Below are 19,745 nucleotides of genomic sequence, written 5' to 3'. Positions count from 1 at the left end.
TGATCTCTTTCGACGTATGACGTGCAGCTTGAAGACCGCTCATCACGCTTTCTCCATCATCACCGCCTTCCCCATGCTGCTCACGCCTCACATGCACTTTCAACGCATCGATAAAACTCCCCATCGCCGCATCCGCCTCAGTCGCAGGAAAATCCAGCCACGGCCGTAGATTAATCGGTATAATCCCCGTCAGCGCATCCACGCTGTCTGGTAGAGCGGAGAAGAGAGCGCCTGCTAGCACGGCGGTGAGGCCGGATGTGACTGTTACGCCGTTGTCCTTGCATTTCTTCGCGAATGTTGTGGTGGTTGTGGGGGAGAAGTATAGGGTTTTGTAATGAGTCTTCAGGGGCGTGTGAATGGGGGTTCCGAACCATTCTTCCAATTCTGAGCCGCTGTTTGTGCGGTGGGAGCGGGGATGGGGGTTGATGGGGAGGGGGTGGAGCTGCTCTAGGGGTGAGAGGAGTTGGATGTTGGGGTCGACGGGTATGTGTGTGTTGCTATGGGTGTCGAGAGAGGGGAGGGAGATAGCGGTGTTCAGGCCCTGCATGAAGGACTTGTGGAAGATTGACCCTGTAGCGCCGTCGCCGAGACTGTGGTGGAAGATGAACGACGCAGTGAAACTGATCTCAGCCCCGGCATCTTGGAGTATCATCAGCCGCCAAAAGGGTATATCACCATACTCGGATGTAAAGCCAACATTATGCTGCCCCTCAAGAACCGCATCAAGCTCCTTATCGTCTTTCCCTTGCGCAGCACAACCTGTCCGCGTCTTCCAGACCACGCACTTTGCCAGATCGATTACCTCTAATCTCGCAAAGTACGCCTCCGGCGTCGCTTCGTTTATGGGGATTGCAGATAGGATAGCATGCTTTCTCACGACATCCGTCAACGCTGTATACACCACGCCTTGTAGATCGAGCGGTTGGGTAGTATTGGATGTACTGGATAGAGTGTAGTGGGCGGACATGCCGACATTCTTGAAGAAGCCAAGTGCGTGGGATACTGCGGAGAGCTGTTCGGATTTGCCTATTAGGTGGTAAGTTGGTGTGAAGGGTATGGGTAACGGATTGGAGTTTGCGTACCTAGTGGTCGCAGCATGGGAAGTTGTTGCGTTTTGGGCGTGTGGTCTGGTATGTTGCGCGTCATCTTGCAGATAGTTGCTGTGGTAGTGTGAAGGATAAGATGCGTTCGATGAGTGAAGGAGGTCACGACAGAGCTTCCGATGTATTGTAGAATGAGGTGATATCTATCTGATATTCCCGGTAGCGTAAGAAAGTGATTTGGGTTGTCGGATCGGATACAACGAACAACACGGCATAGCTGAGCAATACCAAGCCTACCAGCTATCGCACTAATGCCCTAGATGCTATGAGTCTAGTCACTTTGATCTTGGCCACATGAGCAGATTGTAAATAGCCATCGATCCTTCGCTCGTCACTGTTCCTCATTCAGGTTGGTGGATGACAACATCTCCGACAGTAAGCCGAGCAAGCCAGGCAAGCTACAACTACCAAGTCGCTTCGTGATCCAACAGATACGTTAGGGCTTTAGCGGGTACGCGGACCGCAAGGTACGGTCTATTCGACAATGGGCTTACGATAATGATCATACTATTAAAGATACAGTTTTGAAAAGCAAGACCTTGGTGTTGATGATTACGACAGTGTGCCAGCAATGAGGGTCATGATGCATTATCTGTGAAGTTGAGATGCGGACAGTAGGTAAGGCCTGCTGTCTGGATGGCAAGCAATAGACATCATGCTAGCGTACTTCGATTACGATATTTCGAATGGAATGGAAGTAGGAACGAAGAATCTCGACCTGGGCATAAACGCAGCACCACGGTAAGCACAGCACTTCATCCTGTGCTCCCGTCATCACCCAACGGCAGCATAACCCTCCTCAGCCAAGCCCTCTTCGCCGCAATCGCAGCCCCCACGACCGGCACCTTCGGATTCTCAACAGCATCAAACAGGTGCGTGCCTCCGGGCCAGACATGCAGCTCACACGACGAACCACACCGCCAAATGTTCATAGCATACATGACTGCAGGATCGCGAAACACCTCGCATTCAGCCGCATCGATGTAAGTCTGAGGTAAGTTGGACAGGTCCGTAGCGCGGGATGGGGCCTGATATGCGGTGACTGTGTTGGTGCCACGCTGACCGGCAAGCGCATGGTTCCAGGCCGCGCGGTTCGTGGCGCCGTTCCAGGGCACGCCGTGCTCGAATTGGTGGTCTGAGACGCTGTCGCAGCGGTCGTCGAGCATGGGCGACAAGAGCATTTGCGCTTTGATCGGGACGGTTGGAGTTGCCTTATCGCGCGCCATGAGACAGGTTGCTGCAGCGAGGGGTGCACCGCCTGAGGTCCCGCAGATCACGATCGCGGCTGGATCGATGCCTAGGCGCGCGGCGTTTGTCGAGAGCCACACAAGTCCATCATAGCAGTCTTCGGCGCCGCCTGGTGCAGGTGTCTCGGGTGCGAGCCGGTATTCGATCGAGGCGATGACGCATGGGATGTCTTGGACGAGATCGACTAGTTGCGCAACAGCGCTGAAGCGATCGCCTGATATCATGCCGCCACCGTGTATGTAATACAGGACTGGTAATGCATTGGACGAGGCCTTCGGGGCGAAGACTGACAAGGCGATACTGTGGCCGCACGAGCCGGGTACGGCATGCTCCGTATGCGTCAGATGCGGGTTCGCGCCGAGGATTGGTTCGGGACTGCCACCAACATCGAAGCCGCGGAGGAAGGCTACATCCAACTCTTCCGGTAAAAGAGCAGAATCGATCAAAGGTGCTAGACCGGGATCGATGGAAGGCCTGGGGATGGTGATGCGCGGATCTAGCTGCGCAGCCTGCGAATACGGGTATGGGTATGGTGTTGAATCGTGTGTCATGTTGGCCGGTGAGGACGCGATAGCGAGCCGCGACGCATCATGACCTTACATGTGTACATGTACTGGATGTTTACGGCGGGCGCAGAGGCGCCACGCTGACAGTAAGCGGGGATGCAGACACGACCCGCGAACCAGGGTGAGGTTGGTGAAGCCATACGCGAGCACGGACCCTGTCCAACGGCCCGCTCCACTGCAAGCGGTCTGAGGGCATATTACCCGCTGCTGTGGGCTTGGTTCCGACGCCGTCATCCCACGCACCAGGCCTTCAACACATGTCGCCCACGAGTGCGCAGCCGATTCTAGTCCTTGCCACGAGGCACCCTGCCCGATCAGCCACCTAGCTGCACGAGAGAAGCGCCTTCTCAAACAAGCGCATTCTGCCGTGAGCGCGTTTTCGAATGAGCGAATTTCGCATGAGCACGTTTCGGCTATCAGCTGCTCTTATTAGCAAGTCTAGCGACGCATCTTTTGCCGCTAGAAAGGTCTTGTAGAAGTCCGACACACGACTGAACTCCTTCTTAACCTCCTAGGGAGATATACTCCGTAGCCAAGGAATGGACCCCGCCCACAGTAATCCGGCTCGCGACAAGACGACGAAGAGGATATCAAGTTGTATCGGCGGGTAGCCAAGGGCTTTGCCGTAATGGCGGAGACATGGGCGACATGTTGGGGCACGGGTTGGTATGGTCGGAAGTCTACGAAGAAGAGAATGCGCTTCTGGCTCAGACTGCGGTCTAGTCTCGCTTCGGTATGATGGTATGACTGCTGTTGCTGTCAGCTTTGCTACTCCCACATTACGGCGATGCTTACTCGGTTCTCTTAGCCTTCAGATGTAGCTCGTATTGAGCCGTTCTCTTTCCACTTCTCCACCGGGAGGCGGTCGCTGGACAAAGCTATATCGCAACATCGCGTAAGCTAGGGATGGTTGGCGTTGACGCCGCTCTAATCCGCCTGAAGTCAAGTATTTGCGATGGCGATTGTGATGTTTGCAATTGTGTGGAACCTTGCACTAAGATTGGCGGATGAGGAGCATCGTTGAGATGATGTTGAGAGCATTGGTAATGTTGGTGTCAGCGTGTATCTAGACGGCAACACACGATTGGGCGACATGCTGCTCGTAGCCGGTTAGCATATATCGCATCGCCAACTGTTAGTTGTGATCAAAGCGTGAGTATAGGCTGTACTGAGCCTGCGTCCGCCTGGTGGCGGCGTGGATGCAGTAGAGAAGATGCTTGGCGATGAAGCGCGACGCGACAGATGAGAGGGTTTCGCGCTCGGACTGCCGCTAGAGAACACGTGACGCTTGGCACCCCCCCGTCAAACATCACCGCGGCAGGCATCGCCAACATGCCATCACACACCAACCGACCCGCATCTTCGACCATCACACATCCTAGCCCCCATCCGGGTTATCGATCGCCGGATCGGGCTCGTCTTCAGTCAGAATGACTACACTCCAGCGACACAGCTTGGCCGGACCAAACATGCACACTAATCGTAAACCCTCCACCTCCACCTGGTCTCGTGAAGCCCAATTGCATCAATGGCAGGAGCATCTCATAATACCAGCGCTGAGAATGATCGCCATGACTCGCACGATGCGCTGACTGTATGCTGCCTGGGAACAAGCGACCCGGTGAACGTCCGCTCGCCTCGAACAACCTCATATTACCTCAGCCGCCCCTGCAATGCCGGAGCTCGGACTGTATTTGCGTGCCGTTCCCGAGACTACACTGTCATCGTGGCTTCCGTCAGCCTTCGTCTGGCCTGAAGGCTCGTGTGGCAATCCTGCATCTTACCTGCATACACAACACAACTCTGACCATTTCATTCTAGGGTCCTTATATGAGCGACTTCAGAACCTGAGGACAGGCTTTACTCACCTTCACAGACCACAAGTGTTTTGATGTCTCACTGACTATGGTGGACATGACCATACGCCTCAACGGCTTGACTGGCAACAGCCCCAACGGCCTTGGTATCTCGCTTCAAACCACAAACCCGCCAGTTGCTGGATCGTCTTCGGACGTAAGACTTACATCGACCAAGATCCTGGATATCATCTACGAACATGCTCTCAACAAGTTCGACGATTCCAAAGAACGCTTAGCGGCAGGAACGGCGAACTTCCTGGCCGTAATCGACCGATTCGTTCTGGCAGGTGAACGCGTCGAAGCATGTCTGCCGGCCTTTCCTTTCAAGTCGGCCAACAAGGTTTACAAAGTGCTTGGTTCGCTTCCAGACAAGGCTGAAGAGCTAGCGCTTCAACGCCTGAACCACATGTGCGCAAGGATCAAGGATGTCTACAAGCCTGGAGCAAGAGTGACCATCATATCCGATGGCATCACCTACAACGGTATGTGTATGTATGATCATTACGGAAGTTCTCTACTAATGCATCAAACAAGACTTGTTATCAATCTCTGACCGCGAGACATGGATCTATGGCGAGGCTCTGCGGCAAATGGCAGTGGAGAAGAAGTTCACACACGTTGCCTTCTCTCGCTTGAAGGACATACTAGACCTTCCACTCCCGGACAAGCTGCGAGAGATCACCTACGTCGCCAATTGTACCAACTTCCGGCGACTGCTTCTGAACAAGCACGGAAGGCCGGATATCGATATCGACAAAGAGATCAGGGAGAATGCGGATACGAGACTTACTTATCTAGGCTACCGCAAATTTCTCGAGTCGGATTTGAAGCACATCTTCGCGCTTGGAGAGAATCGCGGCAGCAACCAATACAAGAGGGACGTCAAGTATCTAGCCAAGCAGATGCTTTTCAGAGGATACGTAAGTTCCGACAGCCCTCGCACTAGTGGCTGAGCTATCGGACACTAACACCAAGTACAGGCTTACGCGGGAGCAGTCAAGGCGGCCTTCCCAAACCACCTGAGGTTGTCGATACACGAATCAATAGGCGACCACAAGATCTCGATAAGTCTCCTCAACACCAAAACGGGCTACACTACACCCTGGCACTGTAGCGTAGCCATGCTAGCCGACGGGGAATGGGTTAGCGCCCCCAAGGGCGAGTTCGAGAAGGACCAGCGGCTCGAGCTCATATACGAGAACGGGCGGCCAAGCTACTTCAAGGAGAGGAAACTGCAACGTGCCGATATGCCGTGGATCAACGAGGCAAATACCAGCTACCTGCAGGCTCGCAGTCTGTTTAACGGCACGAAGAGCGGATACTCATCCCCGAGCGCAATGTCGATGGCCAGTGGCGCCTCGACACCACCCACCTCTTTCGCACAATCACCACCGCGATCCCCACCACGTTCTTCACCGAACATGAAGACTTCGGATTCATCATATACGGACGCCACTGGAGGAGAGCCGGACTTCGGTCGCCGCCTCATACCTCGAATCATGGACCAAGTCGCGAGAGATCACCCCAGCCGTGTTGTCTTCTCGATAGCAAAGCCTTCCGGTGCAGGTCTAGCATACCGCGACATATCAGCGCATGCGTTTGCGAAAGCCGTAGACAAGACAGCTTGGTGGCTCCATGCCCAGATCGGCGAGTCGGCATCCGTGCGGCCAGTAGGCTATATCGGGCCACATGACCTCCGGCATGTCCTCCTTACATATGCGTGCGTCAAGGTGGGCTACGCCGCACTCAATCTTTCGCCCAAGAACAGTGTTGAAGGCGCCCTGGCTGTGCTCGAGGCCACCGACTGCGACATTTGGGCCAAAGCAGGCGAAATACCAGCAGTACCTCTGGTAAAGAACTTTCTGGAGAGGCGTTCGATGAAGTTGTTGGAGCTACCACTCTTAAACGACCTCTTGGATGCGGAAGACACCAAGCCGTTCCCCTACACCAAAACCTTTGAAACTTCGGCTTCGGATCCCTTCTGCTATCTTCACACATCGGGCTCGACAGGTGTGCCGAAACCTATTCCATGGTCTCACAGCTTGATCGGAACGATGGATGCAATTCGCCTACTTCCACCTGTCGACGGCGATGAGGGGCTGGTACCCTGGACTTCGGACTGGAAGGAAGGAGACCGGATCTACTCTTCCTTTCCCATGTGTCACGGCGCTGGCATTATCATGAACATCCTGATGCCAATATTCTTCGGTCTACAGGTTGTCATGGGGCCAACAAACGTGATACCCAACATGTCGCTGGTCGAGAACCTCGCCGATAGCGCAAAGATAGACATTTGGAGTATGGTGCCATCACTTGTCGATGAGCTTGGAGACACACCTGATGTGTTGGCCAAGCTCCAGCGATCCAAATTCATCTGCGCATCCGGTGGCCCGGTTAGCCCGATCAGTGCCGGCAAAGTCAACGACGTCATCAGAGTGCTCAATTTGACGGGAACGACGGAGGGTCTCTTCATCGGCAACCTTTTTGTTGACAGGGAGGATTGGTTCTGGTTCGCCTTCCATCCCTACTCCGGATTCGAGTTCAAGGAAGTGGAGCCGGGTGTCTATGAGCATTGGGTTCACCGCAACGAACATTCATCCTTGTTCCAAGGCATCTTCCACACATTCCCGGAGAAGACATCGATCAACTTCAAAGATCTCTACAAGCAACATCCAACCAAACCCAACCTTTGGGCATTCACGGGACGCAACGACGATCTCATTGTTCTGTCCAACGGATACAAGATCTTACCTTTGGAGTTCGAAGCACTGGTTGGTACCCACCCTGCGATCGATGGTTGCCTTGTGGTCGGTAGCCATAAGCGCCAAGCAGGCCTGCTCATCGAGCTGAAGGACTCCGTGGCCAAGAGCGACGAACTCATGGACAGCATATGGGCCAAGATCGAGACAAGCATGTCTTCTGCCCGACACACAGTCAACTTGACACGCGACTACGTCATATTCGCGCAACCAGACAAACCCTTCGTTCGGACAGATAAAGGGACTGTCAAGAGGAAAGCAACAATGGCGCTGTATAGCGACTATATCGAGCGATTCTACAGTTTCCAGAACGAAGAGAGGTCTTTCTTCGTCGATAGTAGCTCCACATCAACGTTGCAGCAGTCTGTCCGAGAGATACTCGCATCCTCTCTTCCAGCCGCCTCCAATGCCACTCCAGACGATGACCTGTTCGCTCTCGGTCTGGATTCTTTGGGAGTGTCTGCAGCCGTTACTGCCATTCGAACAGCTATCACGGGCCTGGACAAACTTGCGCCCCGTCATCTCTACGCCAATCCAACCCTGGCCAAGTTTACCGCCGCCCTCGAACCATTGATCGCTGGAGCGAAGAACGGTGCCAGATCAGGTGACGATCAAGAATCGAAACTGCAGCGCATGATCGCTCAGCGAAGAGCGTGGCAGTCCTTCCGGCTGAATCCCTTCGACTACGTCAATCCGAATCACTACATGGGCCTGGTGTTTTACTTTCCGCTACAGGGAGACGCGTCATTCGAGGAGACGTTTGCGAACATGCAAGCTGGACTCAATCGAACGTTTGAACTCATACCAGCCCTCGGTGGAAAGATGATTCGCTCTTCCAAGGACGAGATTGCACATGCGAACGGGGACCTCACCGTTGCCGTGCCACCGTTTGGGCAACCGGCTCGCGATCGGCTGGTGTACAAAGATCTATCTGATGTGCTGCCGACTTTCGAGACTCTACGAGAAGGTGGTTTCGTACCTTCTGCCTTCAAAGACGAGTTGGTCCTGCGACAAGACACCTTCCCACAGCTACCCGCAGACATTCTTGTCGCGCAAGCCAACTTCATCCAAGGCGGTTGCATCCTCGCCATTGACCTCAACCACTGCTGCCTGGATGGCGTAGGTGCAATCATTGCCATCAAAGCGTGGGCCGAGAACTGCAGATACCTGCAAGGGGACTCATCAGCAACATGTGCGTGGTACGATGCGGAGAGCTTCAATCACAGCCTTCCCGAAGTACTGCATGAGTTGGAAGGACATGCGCGCTCGGTAGATGAGATCGACCCTGATGTCTGGGGCTTACTTCCATTTGTTCCCACGGATGAAGTCCTTGCGCAACATGCTGCCAGAGCATCGGGACCTCTCGGCCGACCGCCACGCTACCCGCTGCACTCGGTATGGCCTTTGCCGGCTGCAGAGAAGAAGATGGATACTACTCTCTTTCTGATCCCACCCGAGAAGGTCGAGTTGCTCAAAGCGGACGTCACAAGCGATCCGGTTGCGAACGGCGTCACCACATCTATCAGCGATATGGTACAAGCCTTCTTCTGGCGCTCTGCATTGCGAGCTCGCCACGCTGTAGCCAAGGCCAATGGCCAACAGTTCAGCCCTGAAGACTGCTCCATTCTCGAGTTGCCAACGGACGGACGACCCTACTTCTCCTCCCTCTTACCAGACTCGTACATGGGCAGTTTACTCACGCTCAACCGAACAAGCATGCCAGTCGAAGAACTCTGCGCCTCGACCACGAGTATTGCAAGTATCGCGCAGATGCTGCGTGCTTCTGCTGCGCGCATGACGCCAGCACTGATTCACGATGCTTTTACCCTCCTACAGTCACTGCCAGATCACAGCAGATTCTCCACAGCCAACATGGGTCTTGACCATATGCACGCCATGATCTCCAACATGATTCTCTTCCAGATGAACGAGATCAGCTTCGGTGACGTCTACTTCGCCAACGGAGGTTCGCCGGAGACGATGAGGCCACAGCTAGAGCGTGGAAGCGGGCGATTCAGGTTCTTAGTGGTGTTCCCACTGAAGGCAGATGGTGGCGTGGAGTTGGTGCTGGGCACGTTTCCTGAGGAGCGAGAAATGCTTGCACGTGATGAGGAGTTCACTAGATATGCGCAACTGGTTGATGTCGCTGCTTGCTGAGGTAGGTAAGGCTGAGCGTCTTGAAATGGTTGTGGGGGAGTATGGTAGCTATCGCGCGTATAATTTGACTCCTTGCCTTATTCGAGCGCGCGCAGTGTTACCTTCGAATGCAGCGTCAACGCCTGAAAGATGCAGCCGCACTCACCGCTCAGCACCATTAAAGGAATGGGCAGGTTCGTGCAACAAGTCTCCGTGAGCATGATCTAGCCTCCAAACGCATGTCAGCCGTGCATCTTGAGCCCCCACGCTTGCGCATCAGCAGGGTTCAGGGTTTCGGGCCATAACGATCGCAAATATGCTCTTCGCCCAGCCGCTTGTACCACATGCATGTCATGCTCGTGTTAAGCCGTCGACTCGGTGAAGGTGACAAGTCAGTTTAGCTCAAGAAAGCGTGGCTTTCTGACCTGCATGGTTGCTAGGACTATCAGCGGCTGGGCTGTGGGTGTACTCAGCCGCGAAGTTGTGTCTACACAGTCAACCTAGGTCCCGTCGATACAACCATCACGATCTCTCGAGACCGCAATTCTGCGACATGCATTCTTCTCGCGCGTCGATCGAAGAGCCTCTCCTCTCTCCATCCTCTTCGACATGCACATTTGCTGAGCCTACAAAATCCAGCATCGACGACACCCACCATACCCACCTTGAAGACCCACCAACCAATCATGACACCCCCTCCACTACAGTCCAACCGGGCGTCCTCGCCATCGAAGCCACAACACGCGCCTGGACAAATCACTCCCTCACAACAGCCTACATAATGATCTATCTCATCTACTTCGTCGAAACGCTGCTCGCCGGTACAACAGCAGCGCTCATTCCATACGTCACATCCGCTTTCTCGATGCACTCGCTCACGCCCACCGTTAGCATACTGAGCAACGTCGTCGGCGGCGTGACGAACCTGACGATCGCAAAGATCATCGATGTCTTCGGGCGACCGCATGGCTTCATCCTTTGCGTGATCTTCGGTACGATGGGATTGCTTTTGATGACTGTGTGCGAGGGCGTGGGAATGTATGCTGCGGCTATGATATTCCATACTGTGGGGAATAATGGCGTGCAGTACATCTTGTCGGTATTCATCGCCGATACGACGAAGTTGGAGAACAGGGCGCTGATGCAGGCGCTCATGAACTCGACTGGCCTCATCACAGGATGGGTCGCTGGGCCCTTGGCGCAAGGGTATCTGAACGGCCTGGGGTGGCGGTGGGCGTTTGGCATGTTCGGCGCACTTGTTCCGCTTGTTACGCTGCCGCTGTTTGGGCTGTTGGTGTGGAATTATCGGAAGGCGAAGAGAATGGGACTTGTGCGTGAGCGCAGCAACCGTCGTAGTACTGCGCAGTCCGTGGTGCACTACAGTCGGGAGTTTGATGCGATCGGCTTGAGTTTGGTCTCGGTGGGCGTTACACTTTCCCTGCTGCCGTTCAACCTTCACACGTTGGCGGGCAAAGGTTGGGCATCGCCAATGGTGGTCGGCATGTTCGTAGTCGGCATTGGTCTTCTCATCGCATTCGCATTCTGGGAGAGGAATCGTGCGACAATTCCTCTCCTTCCATATAATTTGCTCATGGATCGAACCGTCTTCGGCGCATGTCTGCTATGCACCTGTCTCTTCGCCAGCTATGCCGTTTGGAACAGCTACTTTGGCTCATACCTGCAAGTCGTGCAAGGCCTTAGCGTGGAAGAAGCGAGCTACGTCGCGCAAGCCTATACCGTGGTCAGCGTGGTATTCGCGGTCTTGGCCGGCTACGTCATTCATCGCACTGGCCGCTTCAAAACCGTATCGCTCGTCGTTGGTATACCGCTCAGCATGCTGGGTCAGGGTCTCATGGTCCTCTTCCTCGCTCCGGGGAACACCGGCTATATCATCATGTGCTTCCTCCTTATCTCCGTTTCACAGGGCGTCCTCGTCGTTACGGATGAGATCGCTATCCTGGCCGCAGGGTCACAAGAGCATGTCGCTGCAATGCTCGCTCTTGTTAGCATCTTCGGGAACATCGGCGGGGCCATCGGTTTGACCATCGCCGCCTCGATCTGGTCGGACGTGCTTCCAAGTCGACTTCGACAATATCTGCTTACAGAAGAGTTGCCAAACCTTGACAAGATCTTTGGAGATTTGGCGATGCAGCTGGCTTATCCGCTCGGGTCGCCCACGCGCATCGCTATCCAGCATGCATATGAAGACGCGATGTCTCGACTTTTGCTCGTGAGTACGGGTATCTGGGTCCTCGGCGCTGTCGGAGTGTTGATGTGGCGGAACATCAACGTGAAGCAAGTTCAGCAGAGCAAGGGCCATGTTTGGTGATAGCGACGTTGTAGGAGCCGGGATGGCATGTGGTACCTATAGTAGATCAGAATGAAGATTGATACAGAGTCGATGTTGCGCAGTAGGACGCATTGACGGGAACAAGCGCGTGCGTGCCGAGATTAGAGCAACGCCAGCCTCTCGTTTAATCGTCGGAAATAGATGCTCCGTGATACGGCTTTTTGGGGCGTAATCGACGTCCCGAGAACCTTTTGGTACTACCCTCACGACAAAACGCTTCACGAGAGTTTGCGCCTGTCGATTGGACTTACCCTTCACCAACTGTCGATATATAACTCCTCGACTTTCGAGGCAACTTACTACCCAAAATCCAACAGGAAGAAGCAATGCAAGAAACCCGTCAGCCCCCGCAACCAGCGCCCGACGCACAGACATTTGCGAGGCTCCATTGTACCAAAGTTGAGACCTCGTCGATACGAATCGAAGACCGCACTTGTTTGCTTTGCGACACAGAATATGACGACCCTAGCCCTGATGAGGGAAGCGATCCCGAGCACCCTGTGCAAATTGACTTCGGCGATTGTCACCACGTCTTCGGCCATCGTTGCCTGCGCAGGTTGATCGATGCCCGAACTGCGTGGAGTAACAAGTGCCCGCTATGCCGGACGCAGTGGTTTGGCACCATACCTGTACCTTTGCGCCCAGATCAAGTCATTTTCTACATCCGAGCAAGAGAGCCGGTATATTCTCCCTGGCCGGAGCGCCGTCGAAGGGTGGAGACTGCAGTAAGAGCTCAAGCTGCGCGACTGCTTGGAAGGAGAGACAGGGACGGGGGTGGCAACCAAGCGGATGCATCGCAAGTTGCAGACCTTGAGAGATCTGAGGGACGCATACGGCCAGACAACCGTCACATCTGGTGAGGCCGGCGAGGTTCGAAAGACTCGCAAGATCTGTGTGAATTACTAAAATATGGAAGGACTGGCAGTGCTGGATGTCTTGTGCAGGCGCCCGAGGGCGGGTTCACTCGTGAATCGGACGACGAATATGACAGGCCGCTTCGGCTACTCGGTGGAAGGATGGACGTTGGTGCGGAGAACTGGAATACCATGGTTGTGTTTGTAGTTGTCTCTTTGTTTAGCAGGCTGGTCTCTCGTGGGGTACTATGTGCAGATGCTGCGGAAAAACTAGATCCCCTGATATGAGTATTTTGCTGTCGGCGGTGGAGTCGCGTGCTTGGAACGGGTACCAGAATAAAGAATGTTGATGCACATTCTATTGGAAGTCGTGGATTGAACGCGTGGAAATCATTACAATATCTCCGTACGTGACCGCGTTTTTTGAAGGCTTGATGTGAAGCACGAAGCAATGTGTAAGTACTCTTTGCAGGACCGTGGTTTCTTGCTTCCTTACCATACCTACATACGTTGCGCAATCCCGTCAATTAGCTTCTTCAACATGTCCAGTCACCGAGCTGAACGACGCATCCGCGAGTACTTATCGCATCTAATACCCGTGCCACTGAACGATTTATCAGAGAGTGATCGGATATGTACGTTGTGCTACGAGGCCTTTCCCCCGCTGGAGGAAGGCGGCGACTACCCAGTCCGTGTACGCTCCACCCACGCCAACTCGACTTGTCGGCATGTGTTCGGAAGAACGTGCATCGAAGAGCACCTGAGCAGCGGCAGAGGCTATAGCAGGAGATGTCCAATATGTCGCGAGAGCTGGTTTGGCGATGCAGAGGACGAGGCCGACGAAGAGCCGGAAGAGTCTGCAGTAGCGGCAGCGCATAGACAGAGGAGTCAGTTTCGTGCGCCTGGGGAGACGCCGGAGGATCGGCGAATGGAGCTTATCTTTGGGTTGGAAAATACGAGTGAGCAGGAGCGTCAGCGGTTCTTCGCATCCGTGGGGCAAACTCTACGTGCTATGCCATCGGCAGAAGCGGATGCCCAAGCAGCTATCGGCCAGTCGGTTCAGGCGATTGCTGACGCCGAGGAAAGCTTGCGCGTGATCCGCAACATCCAGGCCGATCGCGCATCGCCCCCAGCCGTGGACATGTCGCAAGGCGTGCGTCGTGGCAGCGCAGAAGAAGAGGACGAGGAAATGGAACGGCGATTGATGCAGGCGGAGCTGCGACACGCCAGGCAGGCGGTTGATGCGGGCCTACAACTCGCCGCGGCGGTTAGGGCGAAGAGGGTATCACGTGAGGACAATGAGCGCTCGTTGCAACGAATGTCCCAGCAGGGACGAGGTACCGCGCCTACATCGCGACACAGCGGCGCATCGCCTAGGCGCGATGACTTCGCGACTCTACCGAGTGCGGGCCGCATGATGCGAACGATGGGATTCTTGGAGCAGCTTCATCGAACGGAAGAGGTGATGACCGATAGTTCAGACATAGCGGAGAGGATGGGTGATGTTGAGCGAGCTGTGGACGCTTTGTGGAGGGGTGTTGACGATGATAGGCGGCGGCGAGGAAACATTCGGTTCGTGCGTCGCGACTCTTGAGTGGCTTCGAAACAATAGGGTTCATACCCTTTAAGTAGATCAATGCAAGCATCTACGACGTTTCGCTGCCGTGATGTGAAGATGGAGTGAGTGTGTTTGGGCGGCGATATCTCTGGGATCTGCCCGGAGATCGTGACTATCTCCGATGTCGCGCTAGTCGCGTCTGATTCTTCACCCACCAATTGCGCCGACGCGACCATCGTCAAACGCGTTCGGAAGCGCGCAAGCTCTGCAACATCGCCTATATCTTCCAGCCGTAATACCCAGGCTGACAGTTTAGAACACCATGTCGCGCCCACAAGCTGATGATGACTTCAAAGGCGCCACCGATCGCTTTTTGGCGTGGTTCAAGGCTGGCGGCGGTGTCTTCCGCGACGACCTGCTTGAAATTCAAGATTTGAGAGATAAGGACGCGGGCCGAGGAATCAGTACGCCTTCCAAACCCCAGCAATGCGTGGAATTATGAGCACTGATAGTGCATAGTTGCGAAGCAGGATATACCCCAGGATACGACGCTATTCACCATTCCCAGAGACCTGATCATTAGCGTAGAGACTTCCGAACTTCCTGGTAAACTGCCTGAAGTTTTCGACGCGTTTGTCGGCGGTGAAGGCGACGATGAGAAAGAGCCTCTCGACTCATGGACATCCCTCATACTGGTCATGATGTACGAGCATCTACAGGGCGATGCATCACGCTGGAAGCCATATTTCGACGTACTACCACGGACGTTCGATACACCCATCTTCTGGTCCCAAGCAGAACTGAAGGAGCTTGAGGGAACTTGCCTTTCGGTCGACAAGATCGGAAAGCAGCAGAGTGATGACATGTTGAGATCGCGCGTTGTTCCTGTCGTTGAGGAAAACCCGAAGGTCTTCTATCCGGAAGGGGCTTCAAAATTGAGTAGTCAAGAACTTCTTGATCTTGCGCACCGCATGGGCAGCACAATCATGTCTTACGCTTTCGACCTGGATAACAAAGACGAAGAGTCCGACAACGAAGAAGACGGATGGGTTGAAGATCGTGACGGCACCACTCCTCTTGGAATGGTACCCATGGCAGATATACTGAATGCGAATGCCGATTTCAACGTGAGTCGTATGCCAGCGCGGACGCACTCTTCCGTGAGCTAACAGACCCCGACAGGCACATGTCAATCATGGCGACAGTCTCGAAGTTATGTCGCTTCGATCAACTCTGCCAGCTGGGTCGGAGGTCCTCAACTACTACGGCCCGTTACCAACGTCGGAGTTATTACGTCGCTACGGCTACGTGACACCTGAACACCAGCGATATGACGTAGTCGAGCTACCCTGGAGCTTCGTTCGCGCAGCGCTCATTGAACAGCTCACAGTGGCGGAAGAGGTCGTTAGCAAGGTCGAGGTACAATAATAGCTGTCACACTCCCGACGGGCGCATGAGCTGACAGTGACCCAGGCAAAGCTTGAAGAGAACGAAGAGTTCGAAGAGTACTTCATCGTCGAGCGCGACTCCGGCGATCCAGATTCGGAAGGGCAGCTCACGTATTCGGCTCAGCTGCGCGAAGTCTCTGTTGAGCTGGAAGAGCAAGTAAAGGCTGTGTTCAAGGGCATCAAGAAGCAAAAGCCAGAGCTCTTTTCGGAGAAGCGGAAGCGCGTCGACGACTACCAAGCAATCGTATCGAAGGCTCTGACTGCAAAGCTTGGGACGTATCCGACGACCATGGAAGAAGACGAGACGCTTCTCAAACGTGACGACCTAGCTAAGCGCCATCGCATGGCGATCACAGTCAGGCTCGGGGAGAAAAGGCTGCTTCATGAAGCTCTGGCACTTCTGCAGCGGGGCGACACGGATAATGTCGCAACCCAGGTCGGCAAGAAGACGAAGCAGAAGGCGTAATGTACGTATTAGAGCGATAGAGAAGGCGGTACCCACGTCGCATTTGCGCCATCCACAAACACACGAATCGAACTCCTCATACTTTATCGCATCCCGGTCAATCTCGCGCTAAATATCCTGTTGTCGCCTGCTACCGCCTCGCAGTACAAGCATCCATTCACAGCGTCGCATGCCATGCAACGCGGTCATCACTGAGCTCTGACTCCCGAAGACACTCGCTACGCGCGTATGCTGCGACCGCGACATCCCATCGAAAGCCCCCACTCGCAACACGGTATCTTCAATAGCCACTGTTGTCACAGCACGAGAGTGCCGCCACGTCAGAGTGTTCCCGATATCGATGCTGTACTTCACCGTCGCAAGGCTCGAATGACCTTGCGCATTGCATACAAGCAACCTTGGGGTCGTTTATCTCACGCGAAACCATCACTCTAGCCCGCCATCGATCTCCGTCACAGCCACGAAAGATTCGCAATATTCACTCACTCGCGCCGCGTCACATAGCGTCGATGTTGACCAGGCTAAGCGTCACATCGACAACGCGCGTGTGGTGTTCACGTTCGGGATTGACCACGTGTAAAAACGCTCGCTACCCACGAGGGACGGACGGACGTGAACGAATGTGGCACGTCAGAAGCTGGGCACTCTCAAGCAACGTGCGCGAGGGCGCCAGAGATGGAAAATGCGCATTGCTTTCATCTATGAACGCGAATAACTCACGGCCACGCGTGTTGTCATGGAGCCCTATAGCCATCGATGGGTATGCAGTATTTCGCGCATCCTCACCAACGCGACATCGAAGTCTTCCAGCTCGCGTCTCACGCCTTCATCACTCGTCTCCAGCCTCGCCAGTCTTGTGAGCGCGCCATCCACCGCCGCGAGCATCTCCGTCCGCCCACCATGTGGTGCGGGGAACCACTCTACGCGACACATCGGACATGTATGGCTCCAGGGGTGGCCGCCGCGAATGTGGCTTTCGATACACCGGCGCCCGAAGATGTGCACGCATGCGCCGCGGTTCTGGACCTGCACCGGGTACTCATCATCGACGTCGTCGCCGGTTCGAGAACGCGAGCGATCGTTGGGAGGCTCGGCGAATGGTCGATGGCATATGCAGCACTTGCGGTCACTTGGAGCGTCGTTTGGAAGCGATGCGAGCGCGATAGGGATGATGTTGGCGGTGAGGAAATGAGCGATCTGGTAGTCTTGGATATGTTGCGGCATTGTTTGTGGGACTGGGAATAGTGCTATCGCGAGGCGATCGCCGGAGAACAGTGTTTGTAAAATGAAACTCGTTCGCGCTTCACGTTGCTGTCACTGTAGGTCTGAATGCAACGGGTCTCCTGTCGTGAAGAGATACATATTTATCGCGTCGCTTCACGCGACAGCATTCTCGCAACGCATCTACTCTAACATGTTGCTACGCGACGCGCGTGTCTGTGACGTGTGCCTGTGTAACGCATGCTCTTGCGACGTAGAATCTCGCAAAGTAGAGCTTCGCGATATAAGCCTTCGTAACAAGAGCTTGCAATAAAGATCTTCGCGAGTAGTGTAGTATAAGAACTTATTAGATAGATATAGAACGCATTTAATCTACCTATAAGAAGGTACTTAAATCTACCTTATATTACATTTTACTCTTACTATTATTAGAAACCTAAATAGAGTATTTTTAGTAAGTAGTTCTAGGTCTAGTAAACCTAGAAGTATTAACTACTAGATTTATCTATTAAAATCTAATATAAATCTAGATAAATTTAAGCTACTTTACTCTTCTAGCTTTACTAGAAAGTAGTAATAGAATTTTTTAAGGTATAAAACTACGCTAGCCTTTAGACTAGCACTAACTATTACTATAAACTACTTATTAGCTATAAGCTTACTTACGTAAGCACTTCTATATACGTAACGTATACTTTATATATTATATAATTATCTAAAGTTTTAATATTTCTTACTAAGGCTTAAAGTAGTAACCTAACGTAAGTATTATATTAACTTACTATAGTAGTTTATAAAACGCTAACTCTCTATAATAAAGTTAGTAGCTATAGCTAATAAAAGAGTAGCTTTAATCTACTAATAGAAGTATTTACTTCTATTCTATATACTCTAACCTAAATAGTTTTTACTTATAGGCTACTTTATAATCTACTTATAGAGTAATTATTATATTTATAAGTCTAGTAAACCTACTTATATTATAAGTACTTTTTTACTTTATAATACTTATAAATTTATAAAATCTATTTCTACTTTTACTTATAAATCTAGTAAATCTATTTCTTTCTTTTAGTATATCTATATATAGTAGCTATTATTATTAAAGCTTATATAGTTATTAATTATAAGTTATTTTACTAGAAAAAAATACTCTAACTATTTAGTATCTCTATCTAGTACTACTAAGTAGTATTAAAAAGTAAAATTTTAGATTTTTATACTAATGCTTTCTTACTTTAGTTTTTAAAGCTACTACTTAGCTATATACTATCTATAAAATCTCTTCTACTCTAAGCTTTATATACTTACTTTTATATAGTAGTTATATCTTATAGCTATATTAAAGCTTAGTAGTATAATAATACTAGTAGCTACTATATTTATTTTAAGCTAGTTAATAATAGCTACTTTATTATCTTTTTTATTACTATTTATATTTTTTTTTCTTTTCTTCTTAATCTATATTTATATACTTTACTAACTATATATATTATAGCTTACTCTAGAGAACGTGCTTAGGGCTACTAGCTCTAAGCGATTTTTAGTAGTACTAATAAGAACTAATAAGGAACAAAGAGTAGAACTAAAGGCCTAGCTCTAAGCTGTTACTAGTAGCTATCTAAAGTAATATTAGATATTCTAAAGAGGCTATTTTGTGCAGAATTGCTGTGCAACTCTAAATCTACTCTTAAATTATCTGTAGCTAGTTAAAATAAAGAGTTATATAGGCGCAAAGTTAGAAAGTTAGTTTTAGTGTTCCTTACGTAACTATAGCTGTACAGCTACTGTAGAAAGATTCTAGCTATACTATTTTAATTAGAATTATAGCGCAAATCTAACGCTGCGTCTTACTTAGCTCTAGCGCGTAAGATAAGCAAGATATTACGCAAACAAAGTAGTAAGATAAGAGAACAGCGCTGCACTTAGTATTTATAAGTAAGAGAAGAAATTGTAAATAGCTATATTATAGAGAAAAGTGTTGCGATTTTAACAGTGTGCCTCGCTTAGTTATAGCTAGTCTAGGTCCCGAGATATATCCGAAAGAAGAATTTTTGAAGTGGACTTGGTAAAAAAACCCGTGGACCTGTAACCGCTGTGTGTCGTAGGGTTAGGGTTAGGGTTAGGGTTAGGGTTAGGGTTAGGGTTAGGGTTAGGGTTAGGGTTAGGGTTAGGGT

At 52.0% G+C, this 19,745-nt stretch overlaps 5 protein-coding genes across 5 annotated transcripts; 4 read left to right on the top strand and 1 right to left on the bottom strand.

Moving 5' to 3' along the window:
• Nucleotides 1-1,858: 1,858 nt before the first annotated feature.
• Nucleotides 1,859-2,902, bottom strand: J4E93_001040 (uncharacterized protein; the record flags this gene model as incomplete). The annotated part of the gene is made up of 1 exon (XM_049338996.1): nucleotides 1,859-2,902. One exon carries the CDS (start codon nucleotides 2,900-2,902, stop codon nucleotides 1,859-1,861), a length of 1,044 nt encoding a protein of 347 aa, XP_049202953.1.
• A 1,920-nt stretch (nucleotides 2,903-4,822) lies between these two features.
• Nucleotides 4,823-9,692, top strand: J4E93_001039 (putative NRPS-like protein biosynthetic cluster; the record flags this gene model as incomplete). Its single annotated transcript, XM_049338995.1, has 3 exons — nucleotides 4,823-5,258; nucleotides 5,311-5,696; nucleotides 5,757-9,692. The coding sequence occupies 3 exons, from the start codon at nucleotides 4,823-4,825 to the stop codon at nucleotides 9,690-9,692; spliced, it is 4,758 nt and encodes a 1,585-aa protein (XP_049202952.1).
• Nucleotides 9,693-10,452: 760 nt separating this feature from the next.
• Nucleotides 10,453-12,000, top strand: J4E93_001038 (uncharacterized protein; the record flags this gene model as incomplete). The annotated part of the gene is made up of 1 exon (XM_049338994.1): nucleotides 10,453-12,000. The coding sequence occupies one exon, from the start codon at nucleotides 10,453-10,455 to the stop codon at nucleotides 11,998-12,000; it is 1,548 nt and encodes a 515-aa protein (XP_049202951.1).
• Nucleotides 12,001-13,416: 1,416 nt separating this feature from the next.
• Nucleotides 13,417-14,469, top strand: J4E93_001037 (uncharacterized protein; the record flags this gene model as incomplete). The annotated part of the gene is made up of 1 exon (XM_049338993.1): nucleotides 13,417-14,469. The coding sequence occupies one exon, from the start codon at nucleotides 13,417-13,419 to the stop codon at nucleotides 14,467-14,469; it is 1,053 nt and encodes a 350-aa protein (XP_049202950.1).
• Nucleotides 14,470-14,755: 286 nt separating this feature from the next.
• Nucleotides 14,756-16,347, top strand: J4E93_001036 (uncharacterized protein; the record flags this gene model as incomplete). The annotated part of the gene is made up of 4 exons (XM_049338992.1): nucleotides 14,756-14,897; nucleotides 14,953-15,560; nucleotides 15,616-15,852; nucleotides 15,907-16,347. 4 exons carry the CDS (start codon nucleotides 14,756-14,758, stop codon nucleotides 16,345-16,347), a joined length of 1,428 nt encoding a protein of 475 aa, XP_049202949.1.
• Between the last annotated feature and the right edge of the window lie 3,398 nt (nucleotides 16,348-19,745).

The sequence above is a fragment of the Alternaria ventricosa genome (assembly GCF_023758065.1).
Source record: "Alternaria ventricosa strain BMP 2768 chromosome Unknown scaffold_2, whole genome shotgun sequence".
Classification (NCBI taxonomy): domain Eukaryota; kingdom Fungi; phylum Ascomycota; class Dothideomycetes; order Pleosporales; family Pleosporaceae; genus Alternaria; species Alternaria ventricosa.
This window is presented reverse-complemented; position numbering and strand designations above follow the sequence as displayed.